The 13079-nt window shown below is 36.9% G+C and overlaps 1 protein-coding gene across 6 annotated transcripts in view; it reads left to right on the top strand.

Moving 5' to 3' along the window:
• Positions 1-13079, top strand: part of LOC110809472 (ARM repeat superfamily protein) — a 41929-nt gene that overhangs the window by 18440 nt on the left and 10410 nt on the right. For all 6 annotated transcript variants that reach the window (XM_088210180.1, XM_088210179.1, XM_088210178.1 and 3 more), the window contains 6 exons: positions 246-393; positions 502-662; positions 8666-8765; positions 10625-10699; positions 10814-10948; positions 11413-11502. In XM_088210180.1, coding sequence (XP_088066306.1) covers positions 246-393; positions 502-662; positions 8666-8765; positions 10625-10699; positions 10814-10948; positions 11413-11502 — 709 coding nt within the window. The remainder of the gene's footprint in view (positions 1-245; positions 394-501; positions 663-8665; positions 8766-10624; positions 10700-10813; positions 10949-11412; positions 11503-13079) is intronic.

Here is a 13079-nt window from a genome sequence, read left to right as displayed (position 1 = left end):
ATTGCCTTTAGAACTTTGTGGCTAGTGTGTGTCCTTCTAAGGGCATTCGTTTATTGTGATTTGAAGAGCTACTGTTAAGTGAATATTTACTTTCCTGATTTGTGCTACTATTCATGCATTTTCACCTCCTGTGGGTCTAGAATATCTTATCATCTACAAAAGCACCTTCACGGTTTTATCTCTCTTGTTTGGTGTTCTTTTTTTGGAAGTAATTTGATTAAAACTTTCTATTGATATCTCAACAGGTACTTTGTTCTAACTGTAAGTGATTTGGAGCAGTGGTACCAAAGCCCTGAATCTTTTCATCATGAGCAGGACATGGTTCAGTGGACAGAAAAACTAAGGCCTTGCGCTGAAGCTTTGTATATTGTATTGTTTGAAAATCGCAGCCAAGTAGGTGGCATTTTAGTCTTGGAGACTGTTTAGTTGTGTGACTTGTCTTCAATTTACTAATACTTACAAAGATATGTGTACTTATATATTATCTTCTTTTGCCTTTAGCTGCTAGGTCCTGTTGTAGTTTCTATCCTTCAAGAGTCAATGAGTAATTGCCCAACTTCAGTTACTGAAATCACTCCTGGATTGCTTCTCAAAGATGCTGCTTATGGTGCTGCTGCATATGTTTATTATGAGCTCTCAAGCTACTTGAACTTCAAGGATTGGTAAGTCCATAGCCTGCTAATTTTGATGTTTGGCTAAGCTAGATTATGGCTGGTGTGAATTGTTGTAGCATATAAAAAGTGTTAATAGTTTAATAGATTGATCTTGTAACACGGGATTAGACTTCTTTGTGTTTTAGGGTGTACATAGATCGTGCATGCATTTCTACAAAATCTTGAAATTTCTCTTATTTTTTGGATAGAAGAAGGTATTATTAATAGAGAAGGCAAAGAAGAATATAGTCAAGGAGAATAAGAAATTATTTGCAAGCTAGAAAAGTAAAAGAAAAGCAAGCATAAGAAAGAACTATCTCCTCGAAATTAAAGCTTCCCAATTTTGATGCAGATTAGAGATGCTAATAGTAGAATGATGCCCATGGGCCTTAACCCACAATGTAGCCAAAAAAGGGAGGTTGAGTCTTGCGATCATATAATGCTCTAGTGTCCATGTACGTATGAATTATAGACAATGGCCTATGGTTTTTTTGGGTAGGCAGTTGCAGGATCAGTCAAGGATGAGTTATGCGATTGGAAATAAATTAGCAAAAGAAGAAGCATGTAGAACTCATTCTTTTACAATATTTTGGGTTGTGTAGAAGGAGAGAAATAAGAGAGCTTTTGAAGGAAAAGAAGATGATCTGGGTAGAGTTAGCGATAGATGGCTCCAGGTGTTGGGGTTTTTGGATTTGGGGCATCCCATGTGTTTTTGGATTTGGGGCATCCCATTCTTTCTTTTGACGAGTTTGGGCATTTTATTGATTTAGTAGCTGATTTGTAAATAATTTTGTACATGGGTGGCACTCTTTTCGTGCTAAGATTTAATGATACTTATACTTTTTTTTTTGAAATAAAAAGTATCAAATGTCTATTAGTAAGGTACCAAGAATAGGGATACCGCCTACATACAAAAATTTACAATAAGGTTAGAGAATCAATGACAATCCTAAAATCCACATCTTCAATAATATCATGCCCTAATAATATAGATCCAAAATAATGCAACCACCTATCTTTTAATCTAATCATGCTACTAATCTCACTATCAAACACTCTACTATTCGTTTCTTTCCATATGACCCAAAAAACTGTCAATGGGATCATATTAGCTAACTTATTTTTTTACATTTAAACCATCCCAAGCCCATATCTCATCCCCCACCGAGCCTGCAATAACCCAATTAATGCCCAGCAACCCATAAATAAAAGACCACAAACCAAATGCTATGGACACCACAATTATAAGTGGTTACAAGTTTACTCCGCCTTCAGACAGCAATAATACCTATTCACTAGAATGCAGCCCTTGTTTCTAAGCTTATCAGTAGTTAAAATCTTCTCCCAGCAAGCCTCCCAAGCAAAGAAAGACACACGAGGGGAACCAAGCTCTTCCAAATTTGTTTAGCCGGAATGACCATCCTGCACACATCTCTCCCTTTGCACAAGAACTGATAAGAAGAAGAAACAGAAAAGAAGCCATTTTTTTCCAGATTCCACACAGGAAAGTTTCTGTTCCGCCAAAAGCTGCAACATACCTTCATATTCCTCCAACTCCCAATCATTTAGATTTCTGTTAACAATAATGGACCAAACCACATTCCCATTTGACCGATGGTAAGCCTAAAAAACAGCCATATTGTGAAATATTGAAGATTCATGAAAATATCCCCTTGAGGCTACCACCTCCCACCCAATTATCTTCCCAGAAATTAATTTTACTCCCCCTACCCAGCTTCCACTTAGTGCCTTGCATAAAACAGGATTTGTGTATAAGAATCTTCCTCCATAGCCCTCTCCCATGGGGGAGAGAAATCCGGCCAAAAGCACTGGAGTTCATAAATTTGCCCCATCGAGCCTCAACAACCCTCCTCCACAGACTATTTGCCTCCCTCGAGTATCTCCATAACCGTTTGCCTTGTGCTTCATTCATTTTCACCAAAGATCCCAAATAAAATTGGATATTTTAAGACACCCCAATTCACAAGGTGGTATTTACGGTTATCACCCACATCACCCCACAACAATCTGCATTGGATAGTTTCCAGCTTTTTAGCCACCTTCACTGGAATGGTAAGAGTAGAAAGATAATATATTGGGAGGTTTGCAAGCATGTTTTTATCTAAGGTATATCTACCCCTTTTAGAAAGGAAGTTTCTCTTCCACCCCGCAAGTCTTTTCTCAAATAAATCAATAATTGGTTCCTATGTAAGTTGATCATTGTATTTAGCTACCAAAGTAATCCCAAGATATTTGAAAGGGAATTTTACCTTCTCACACCCCAAAATTGTAGCAAAAGAGCCAGCCACACTGCTGCCACCGATTCTCGCTAATTCAGACTTGAAGAGATTTATTTTAAGTCCCGACACAGCTTGAAACCATAATAAAACACATCTCAAATACAATAGATTTTTCAAATCTGGTTGACAAAATATAAGCATATCATCAGCAAAGAATAAATGAGACACTTCTAAAGTGTTATCACCATTCCCCACCACAACACCCCTCAGTAAATTAAGATTTTTAGCTCTCTCAAGTAGCCCATTTAAGCCTTCCATAACTATAATGAACAATAGTAGGGATAGAGGATCCCCTTGCCTCAAACCTCTTGAGATGTTAAAGAACTTAGAGGGCCTCCCATTGACCAAAACAGCAAAAGAGGTTGTAGTGATACAAGTTCTCATCCACTTCCTCCACTTAGACCCAAAACCCATTCTATACAGCATGAAATCAACAAAATTCCAATTCACATGATCATAAGTTTTCTCCATATCCATTTTACACACCAAACCATCCCTCTTAGTAGCCATTAGATCATCAACTGTCTCAATGGCAGCCATCACAACATCAAGAATTTGTCTTCCACCCACAAAAGCATGTTGACAATCCCCAATAACCTCCTCTAACACCTTGGATAATGTCCTAGCCAACACTTTCGCAATTAATTTATACTGCAGCCCATTAAACTAATGGGTTTGAAATCCCTGAACTCATTAGCACCACTTCTTTTAGGGATGAGGAAATAAAGGAGAAATTCAATGATTTGACAAATTTACCAGAATGATGCAACTCATTGAATGTTTCCATGATATCAGCTTTCAAAATCTCCCAGAATTATTGAAGGAAATTCATATTAAATCCATCGGGCCCGCCGGGGCTTTGCTGCCATTACAAGATTTCAAACTTTCAAATACCTCATCCTCGGAAACTTGTCTTCCAGCATCCGCCTATTATCCTCAGATATATAATTGAATTGCATACCATCCAAAACAGGTCTAATAGCACACTTCTCCTCAAACAGCTGACAAAAAGGGTCTCTGGCAGCCTCCCAGTTCAGAATTCCCACTTATTTTCCTGCTATCAACCCAGATTTCATCAATATAATTGCTTCCCCTTCTGTGAGAGGCTAAGGCGTGGAAAAACTTTGTTTTATGGTCTCCCTCTGCCAGCCATTTCTCCCTGGATTTTTGCCTCCACACCAATTCTTCATCCTGCAGATGTATAGATAGTTGAAGCTTTAAAGACCCTCTTCTGCTCCTTTCCTCATCATTCAAGTCAACAGCTGCCTCTTTGGAATCCAAATCATTAATTTGAGCCAAAACAGCATTAAAAAAAACTTTGTTATGCTCCCTCTCCTCCTTGGCGATGCTTTTGACAGAATTCTTCAAGGCAATCAGTTTGTGAGCAAATATGAAACTAGCACATCCCTGAATACTACAATTTTCCCAGATGTCTTCCACCAACTTACAGAAATTTCCCTTTTTCAACCACTTGTTGTCAAGCCTAAAAGGGATTGGGTCCCAATGAATTCCATCAGCCTCAAAACAGATGGGATAGTGGTCAGAGATTGGCGTAGGAAGAGTTTTTTCGCTAGCTCCTGCCAACTCAACCATAAAACAAGAAGATACAAGAAATCTGTCAATTCTGGATTTACATTTCTGATTCGACCTGCCCCTGGTACAAAGGCAAATCAACCAGCCCAAACCTCTCCAATACCACCTTGAATTCATTAGCTTCCGTTACCCAAAAATTGTTGCCACTTCTTTCTTCCCTCTTCAGAGTCATATTAAAATCTCCTCCAATAACCCACCTTCCCCCCCCCAACTATTTCTGAATTCCTTGAAATCATTCCACAATAATGTTCTTTCCTCCCTATTACCCGGCAATAAGCCCCAGTGAACATCCACTCAGAGCCCCCCTTTCTGTTTTTGAATAAGCATGACAGGGAGCACACCCCTTTGATGATTTTCACACAACTAACCTCCTCTTCCTTCCATAATATGAGTACCCCACCAGCCGACCCCACTGCAGGAGAAAAACACCAGTTTTTTTCTTTAACTTTCCAAATGCTGTCAATGACCTCCTTTGAGAATGCATCCATCTTGGTTTCTTGGAGGCAAATAACCGAGGGTTCCAATTTTTTAGACAACCCTTAACGATTAACCGTTTACCTCTATTATTCAAACCACGAACATTCCAAGATAAGATCTTACCTATCAGCTTAACCCCATTGACTCCCTTACCATCTCCTTTCCTCCCATCGTAATTTATGGTCGACTCCAATCTTTTTAACTCCCTAGAAGTACCAACCCCAGCTTTTTTCTTATCTTTCAAAATCGAACCAATTTTCTTCTTCAAAGTCTTCCTCTCGATTTCAGAGAAGAAAATATAAGAAAAATTTTCCATACCTGAGAGAGAGACACCCATCAGTTTTGTACATTGTTGACAACCCATTGAGAGCAGTAGTTAACGTCACTTGCTGACAGAGTCACTCCTTCCAGACTCAACTCAATGAGCTCATCTAGTTCCAAGTTGTGAACAGCTGCAATCGCTTGTGCATCCTCTTCCACCATGACTATCTCCATATTTGTCACTCTTGTCTCGTCTTTTGAATCTTCAATTGGCATTTTTCCGTCTCCCTCAAAGTCCTCCATGGTAGAAAAAACCGAACATAAATCATCTTCAGCCCTTTCACCATTACCCCAGGAAGACTCGCCATCACCTTTGCTCATACCTCCCTTCATGTTCATCAATTCAACAAACCCTAAGTCCTCCTCCTCTGTTATTTTCTGTAACAGCCTGAGAATCAATACCATGCTCCATTCAATGGGAGCTATTTATGTCTTGGGCACCCGAAAGCTCTCCCTGGGCCAGGACCCTTACGTTCAGTGGACTCGGGTTGAGGTTTGGTCCCCCAAAAATTTCATGCCCCGCAATTCATTTCTCTTTTGTTCTCCAAGTAAACCTTTTCTTATCACCCGACTAATGCCCCAATAAGTCAGTCCGACCCACTTTCTTAGAAGCCCCCCCCTCCTTCGGGCCAAAACGACTGAACCCATTAGCCGCTCGATTACTAGCTCGAAACTTTCTCCTCGGGTCAACCCGATTCGAAACACTCGCGGGTTTCCTCTGCCCTACCCGGTGCGAAATCCCATCGCTATCTCGGAGTGCTGCCCAATAAGATTTTGCTCCCCTAACTTCCATCACCACTTCAATTGGTACCGAGCAATGCGGGTGATTGAAAGATACACACCAAGGTTGCTTATGTTGACTGACAACAATTTGAGGTTTCATCGGTTTGGCAGTCACATTTCCCGCCATAGACTTAGAAACATTAATGGGCCTATCAGAAAGCTCAAAAATTGCAACCAGTAACCTCCACCAACCTCTCCCTTCCATACCACCAGGGAAAAAGATCTTTTTCGCCTGCTTGTCTCCCTGTAACGTTAAAACTAGATACTCGCCTCTACCATTCCATCCATACGACAACCATAACTCATAACTTCTCTGAACCAAATGTTTCGCCCAAGTCCCTGGTTTCCATCTCCACCAAAACTCGTCAAGCGTATCTAAGAACCATTTGTACTCCTCTTTATTGAGAACGATCAAACAGCGAAAGCCCGCCCATTTTTGGTGATACTTATACTTTTTTTTTCTAAAAAATACCCTTCTACAAGTAAGGAAACAAATAAGTTACAGATATGCACTCTCCATCATGTGGTAATGCTGGTTTTTGGATTGGGTGTAAGTTGTACTCTATATAATCGTAAATGGGTGTCTTCTATTGATAGGTTAATGGCTAGAGGAAATATTATGGTTAATGGTTGTTATTTGTGCCAGAAAGCTATGGAATCTTGTAATCATATTCTCGTTTAGTGTCCAATGGCTTATGAACTGTGGATGATGATTTACGAGCTGTCAGGCATTGAGTGGGTGATTGCGGGATTGGTGAGGGAGAAGATTTGGGCGTGGGAAGGTTTATATAAAGAAAAAAAAATTTGTAAAGCTAATACCTCTTACTATTATGTGGGTGATATGGAAAGAGAGGAACAATAGGACTTTTGAGGGAGTTGAGATTGAGATGATACAAGATTAAGGATAGGTGGTTTCATTTTTTTGGATTCTTGATGTTAAAGCATGATATATATAGAGTGGAGGATTTTGGGAATATTATAGATATATTAATTAATTTGTAAATTTTATATATGGGTGGTACCCTTTTGGTACTGTTGTGAATAACACTTCTCATACTTTTTATTTTTTTTTAAAAAAATCTTAAAAGAGTGTATCAAGCAGCACAGTGGCTGTTCGGGGGTTTGGCTAATGAGTGCGGCTAATTCTGGTGACGATGGATGCTGAGGTTTGGTGGAACCAATTAGATTCCTCTAATGATGATTTGAGGGGCAGTGTAGACAACCTTCATTGGTCAGATTTCTAGAAAAGATTTTACTCTTGTTGGATCTATTATGCAATTTTCATGTGTTCTGACTTTTTGGGCTTTAGGTTCTTTCATTTTCCACTGATTAGGGTTTTTTTGTGATTTGGGAAATTTAATGTTTTGTAGGGTGAAAGTTTAATACAAAAAGCAAGGATTTAAATTCTGATACTAAATAGCTGTAAAGATTAAATAATTAAAGAAAACAAAAGGCAGATAAATCCAATCAAAATCATAGAGATTAGCAACAATCACAATCATAGGGCTATTAGGCACTCAATTCAACAAGAGCATCAATATATTTTATTCTTAAGGAGTCTGTCAAATAATGATGGTCCCATTTATTTGTAAGGTGTCTGCATAACCTAATATTAATAAAATTCGTAAATAGCAGATTAGTAGGAAATTAAAACTTCTAGTGATATAAGACAAAATAAAAATTCAATAATAAGCTTATTTTGATGGTTCCTACATAAGCTAGATACCCTTAATAATACATAGACATCATTGTTACATAAAAATTCAATAATACATTTTTATTTTAAAAAAAACAATATATAAACATTGTAATTGCATAAATATCTCAAAATATTAAAATGTCAATTCTAGGATCTTTTTGTTTCACATTACACATGCTACTGTTTACATCTAGTAAAAAGCTGGATTGAATTGACAAATTTCTTTATTCTGCAGGGATTAAGGTGTAAAGAAATAATAAATCTGATTGTAATTATTTACAAATCTTAAGATCTTAGGGACCCTTATGTAATTTACCCTAAATAGAATCATGATGATGAGGATCGGTATACGTAATAGATTATAGAATCTGCTACTCTTAATAAATGTTGCATATGGATCGACAAGGGGACAGCTATTTTTCATGTCTGGCTGTTCCATGATCTAAAACAGAAATTCATATTTACTCACTGATGGCAATAATTCTAAATACAACATTCTAAATCTTTTTTCTTTTATCATATATCATCCTCATCCTTTTTGGTGAAAGCAATACTTGGTTTTTCTTTGGTTGGGGAAGGAGGGGGAAGGGGAAGAGGAGAGGTGCATACCCTCTTTCTCTATTTTTTTCCTTTAATCGGAAAAGTTATTATACTTAAAACAAGTAATGCTAAAACGTTCTTCAGTTAATATCTTTTAAATTTAACAAAATGATTTCAGGCTTTTTTTTCCTTTTTCTCTGAAATATCTGTTTTGCAATGAAATGGCACCCTTCCTGTGATTATGTTTTTACAGGTTATGGTGGAGCTGACTGCTTCCGCTCCCTGAATTTTTATTGCAGGTTTAATGGTTATTTGTCCCTAGAACTCTCAAATAACCATCCAAATATGCGCATTATCCATCGGAAAGTAGCACTTATATTGGGACAGTGGGTTTCTGAGGTATCATCTTTCCTATTAGCACGTGGCGTTGGTGGTCTAATTTTTTTCTATTAATAATTGTAATATTTTCTCTGTCAAGAATTTGTGGCCTGCAATAGTTCTTTGTATGACTTTCTCCTCAATATGGTTCGAGCAGTAGTATCATCTAAAATTGTTACATGTCTATAAAGTGATCCAGACCCTTTCTTCTTTGCTCTTGAACTCATGATTTTGACTGAATCTTTCATACCAAAACTAATTAGATCTCCTATTCTGCTGGAAGAATTTTTCTAAAAGAAAGGAAATGTCAACATTGATTCTTGTTGACATGTTAGTTTCTTAAAGGTTGCATTTGGTGCCTTCCCATGGATTGAAAATTTGCAATGAGATTGTCATTGGTGCGGATCAATTTGTTGAAGATAGTGTTGATATGTTCAATTTCTATGGGAAAAGATGAACTAAATTCTAATTTTCGCTTGATTTGTTTGTTGGACAGACACTTCCAAAAAAGTACTGTAAATGTTATCAAGTATCCATGTTTTTAGAAATTGCGTATTTTTGTGCAAGTTATATCTCTTTGACCTTTTCTTTTCCTGTTAACAGTTATTGTTAAGAACGGTTTTTTTTATTGATATGTATTCATTGAATGTTATAACTCTATATATACAGGTTTTTTAGGATGGAAAAGGAAATAAACAATTAATTAGAAATGGTGTCATTTTACCCTTGTACCCTTTAACCTGATTTGTTTCCTCTGTAACCTTGTGTTACTTCCTCTTTAACGCCCTAATTTACGTTTTTTTTAACACCTTGATCTACTTTCGTTTTATTACCCTAATTTACTTTATTTTTAACACTATAATTTATTTTCTCTTTAATACTCATCTTTAAGCTGAAGAATATATGTTGTCTACTTCCAGCTTACCAATAAGAGTTTGGAATGTTAGATTGATTACACCTTTAGGGCCATGATTCTTTATGGGGCCCAGTTGGTTGGTTGTTTTTGCAACTTTATTTTTAAAAAATCTGATTGATCTGTTTCATTTGGGAGTTTAGGGCTTTGGGATATGGGACTCAGGGTTTTGGATAATTTGAATCCGAAAGCAAAAAACTTAGCTTTGTCACAAATGTAATAGATATTAGAAAAGGTGGAAAGAAAAGAGGACTCTAGTCCACAATCCAAAGGTTGACCATCTATAATCATAGGGATTGAAAATCCATAATCACAAGAATAAAAAACACAAGCACAATCACAGAGGTGTTATAACCATAATTGCTGGGTGTTAAGCAAATTCAAGCATGAAAAAATGTCTGTATAGTTTATTCATAAGCAGTCTTCACACAATAGGGTACATAACTCAACCTTTTATAGGGTTATAGATATGCTGTTATGTTCTTCTTTTCTGCCTACCTGAGTTGTGTGAAGAATAAGGAGCATAGAATGTTGTGGAGAGGGTCAACCAGTGCTGAATGTTGGGGTTTATGGTTAGAAAAAATGCCAGAATTTTCAGTGATTGTGTTAATCATGCTCATCTTATTTGGGGCAGAATACATTGCATGGCCTCTTTATGGGCAAAAGCACATGGTTGTTTCCGTAGATTGCCTTTATCTATTGAAATTTTAAACAAAGGAGAATTAAACCTGTTAAAAATATACTGATGCTATATTTGTATAAGATCAAGAAAGTATTACTAGATGGACCTTCATCAATTTTACTGTCATGGAAGATGAGTTTTGTTTGCATCATATAGTGGCAGTTTAATTGTGTAATGCTTTCACTGTCTTCTGGATTTTTGATAATGAAGTTCTTTGCTATATCTTTTGGTCAAAAGGAGAAATGACTCTTCAATGATAGGTTTTTTATGTTCCCATCCTTTCAGATTAAAGATGACACAAAAAGAGCAGTATATTGTGCCTTGATCAGATTGCTGCAGGATAAGGACCTTTCTGTCAAGGTATGATTCAGAAGTTCATTTTCTTTTACTCACCTTATCTGCTTTCTGCTGTTTGTTTATTTCTACCTCTTTACTTTATTTTGTCAACTGTTGAACATGCTTTTATTGTTTTAGTTGGCAGCTTGTCGGTCTTTGTGTTTACATATTGAAGATGCAAACTTCTCTGAACGAGACTTTTCTGATCTTCTTCCCATCTGTTGGGATTCATGCTTTAAGTTAATTGAGGAGGTTCAGGAGTTTGATTCAAAGGTAATTACTGGAACTTGCTTCACATTGACGAGCCGCTCTTCGCTAAGAACTTCTCCATTATGGCTAATTTTCTTCTTATTGTTGGTGTTCAATAGAGTGGGGCTGATTGCCTCATACCCTTTTCCCCCACCAACCCAAAGATTAAACTTATTTAACACACGCTGGAAAATATTATAAAATGTTATTCTTCAATTTTAGGGACTTTTTTTTCTGCTAAAAGATAAAGAGGGTCTGTGTTGTGATACAGATGAGGATAGTGACATTTCTGTGTTTCTTTGGGAATTTGTTTTACTCGTGCATTTGGACCTTCTTTTTGTCCTTTAACTCACTTTGTAGTCTCCATTTGAAATGCAAGCATTTAAGAAGTTTTTACTAATAAAAAGTTACTTTCCATTTAGATGCATTTGTATACATATTTTGTGATATTTTATTAACTTCCCTTCCATTCTTTCATTCAATCTCAGGTTCAAGTTCTGAATTTGATCTCTGTTCTTATTGGGCATGTCAGTGAAATCATTCCATATGCTGACAAGTTGGTGCAATTCTTCCAGAAGGTATTCTGGAGGCCCTTATTCTTCATTGCTAGTCTTTTTAGTCTAAGTAGATAATAACAATGTATTGATATTTTTTCAATCTTACTATGATTTTATGTATTATTCCAAGGATGGATTAGAACTTAGTGATGAATACATATGCATGTGTGTATATATATACACACATATTAGCAAGTTGTTTTGTTTTTGAAATAAAAGAAGTTGTATTAAAAGATCGGTACCAAAGAAGTACCATTCAATTGCACAGCATTTACATCTCTATCAAATGAACTAGCGCCATTCCAAATTCATCAACATCAGAAATATCATGACCCAACAATAGAAAACCAAAAATATGTATCTATCTATCCATAATACTATTGAAATTTTTTTCTATTCCTTCGAAAGCTCTTGAGTTTCTCTTTTTCCTTACAACGCATAAGACCGATAATGGAATGAGCATAAAATTGTTCCTCTTTTTGCATAAACCCGTCGATGCCCATATTTCAGCTTTCACGAAGCTTGCTATTGCCCAATTTATTCCCAAAAGTCCGTAAATCATTGTCCATAATTTGTAAGACCCTAGCGACAAATGATAACATGATTCCTCATTAGCTTTGCACATGAAACAACGGTTAACCATGCATCTGCCTCTCCTCATCAACATATCAATGGTTAGTATACTTTCTCTACAAGTTTTCCATGCGAAGAAAGCCATTCGTGATGGTACTTTTGTCTTCCATATTTGCCTATGTGGAAAATCGGTCCCCTTTATCCTCATATGTCCTTCAAGTTGTTGGTAAAACAATTTTACAGTAAATACCCCACTTTTTTCTGGCATTCATTGTTTAAAATCATCTTGTTGACCCATTTTTGCTTGAGAGACCAGAGTGATTAATTGTTGAAACTCATCTATCCCCAATCATTCAAATTTCTTTGAACTTGCACATCCCAGAATTTGTATCCTCCATCCCTAAAATATGCCTCCTTAACTTTCATGTCCCTTGTTTGCGCGATCTCATATATTCTTGGGAATCTGTCTTTTAATTTAAAATTTCCAGCCCATTCATATTCCCAAAAGCTTATTTTTTCACCATTCCCAACACCATTTTGTGCATGCAGAAAATTCCTGGCAGTCCACTAGGATTTTCATCCACAGACTTCTGCTATGATTTCCTCCCATCAGTCTTCCCCCAATTCCCCTTCTTCAATTACCGCACCTTGACTCAAACACCTTACTCCATAATCTATCTCCTTCCCTTCCCTTTCTCCATAGCCACTTTCCTAGCAAAGCATTATTCATTTTCACCATTGATCTCAGCCCCAAGCCACCTTTATCATATGGTTTTTTTACCTCTTCCCACCTAAGTGATACTTTCTTTTGTCCACCTCATCGCCTCATAAAAATCTGCATTGAATCATTTTCAGCGTCTTTGCAATCTTGATTAGCATAGTGGAAACCGAAATGTAATAAATTGGTAGATTTGCAGCGTACATTTGATGAGTGTTAAACGAGCCCCCTTTTGAAAAGAAATTCCTCTTCAATCTTGCCAACCTCTTCTCAACCATTTCAACCACTGGATCCCAAGTTCTTGAAT

This window comes from Carica papaya, chromosome 8 (assembly GCF_054855325.1).
Source record: "Carica papaya isolate Zhongbai chromosome 8, ASM5485532v1, whole genome shotgun sequence".
NCBI classification, from domain to species: domain Eukaryota; kingdom Viridiplantae; phylum Streptophyta; class Magnoliopsida; order Brassicales; family Caricaceae; genus Carica; species Carica papaya.
Note: the sequence above shows the minus strand (reverse complement) of the source record. Positions and strands in the feature narration are given on the sequence as shown.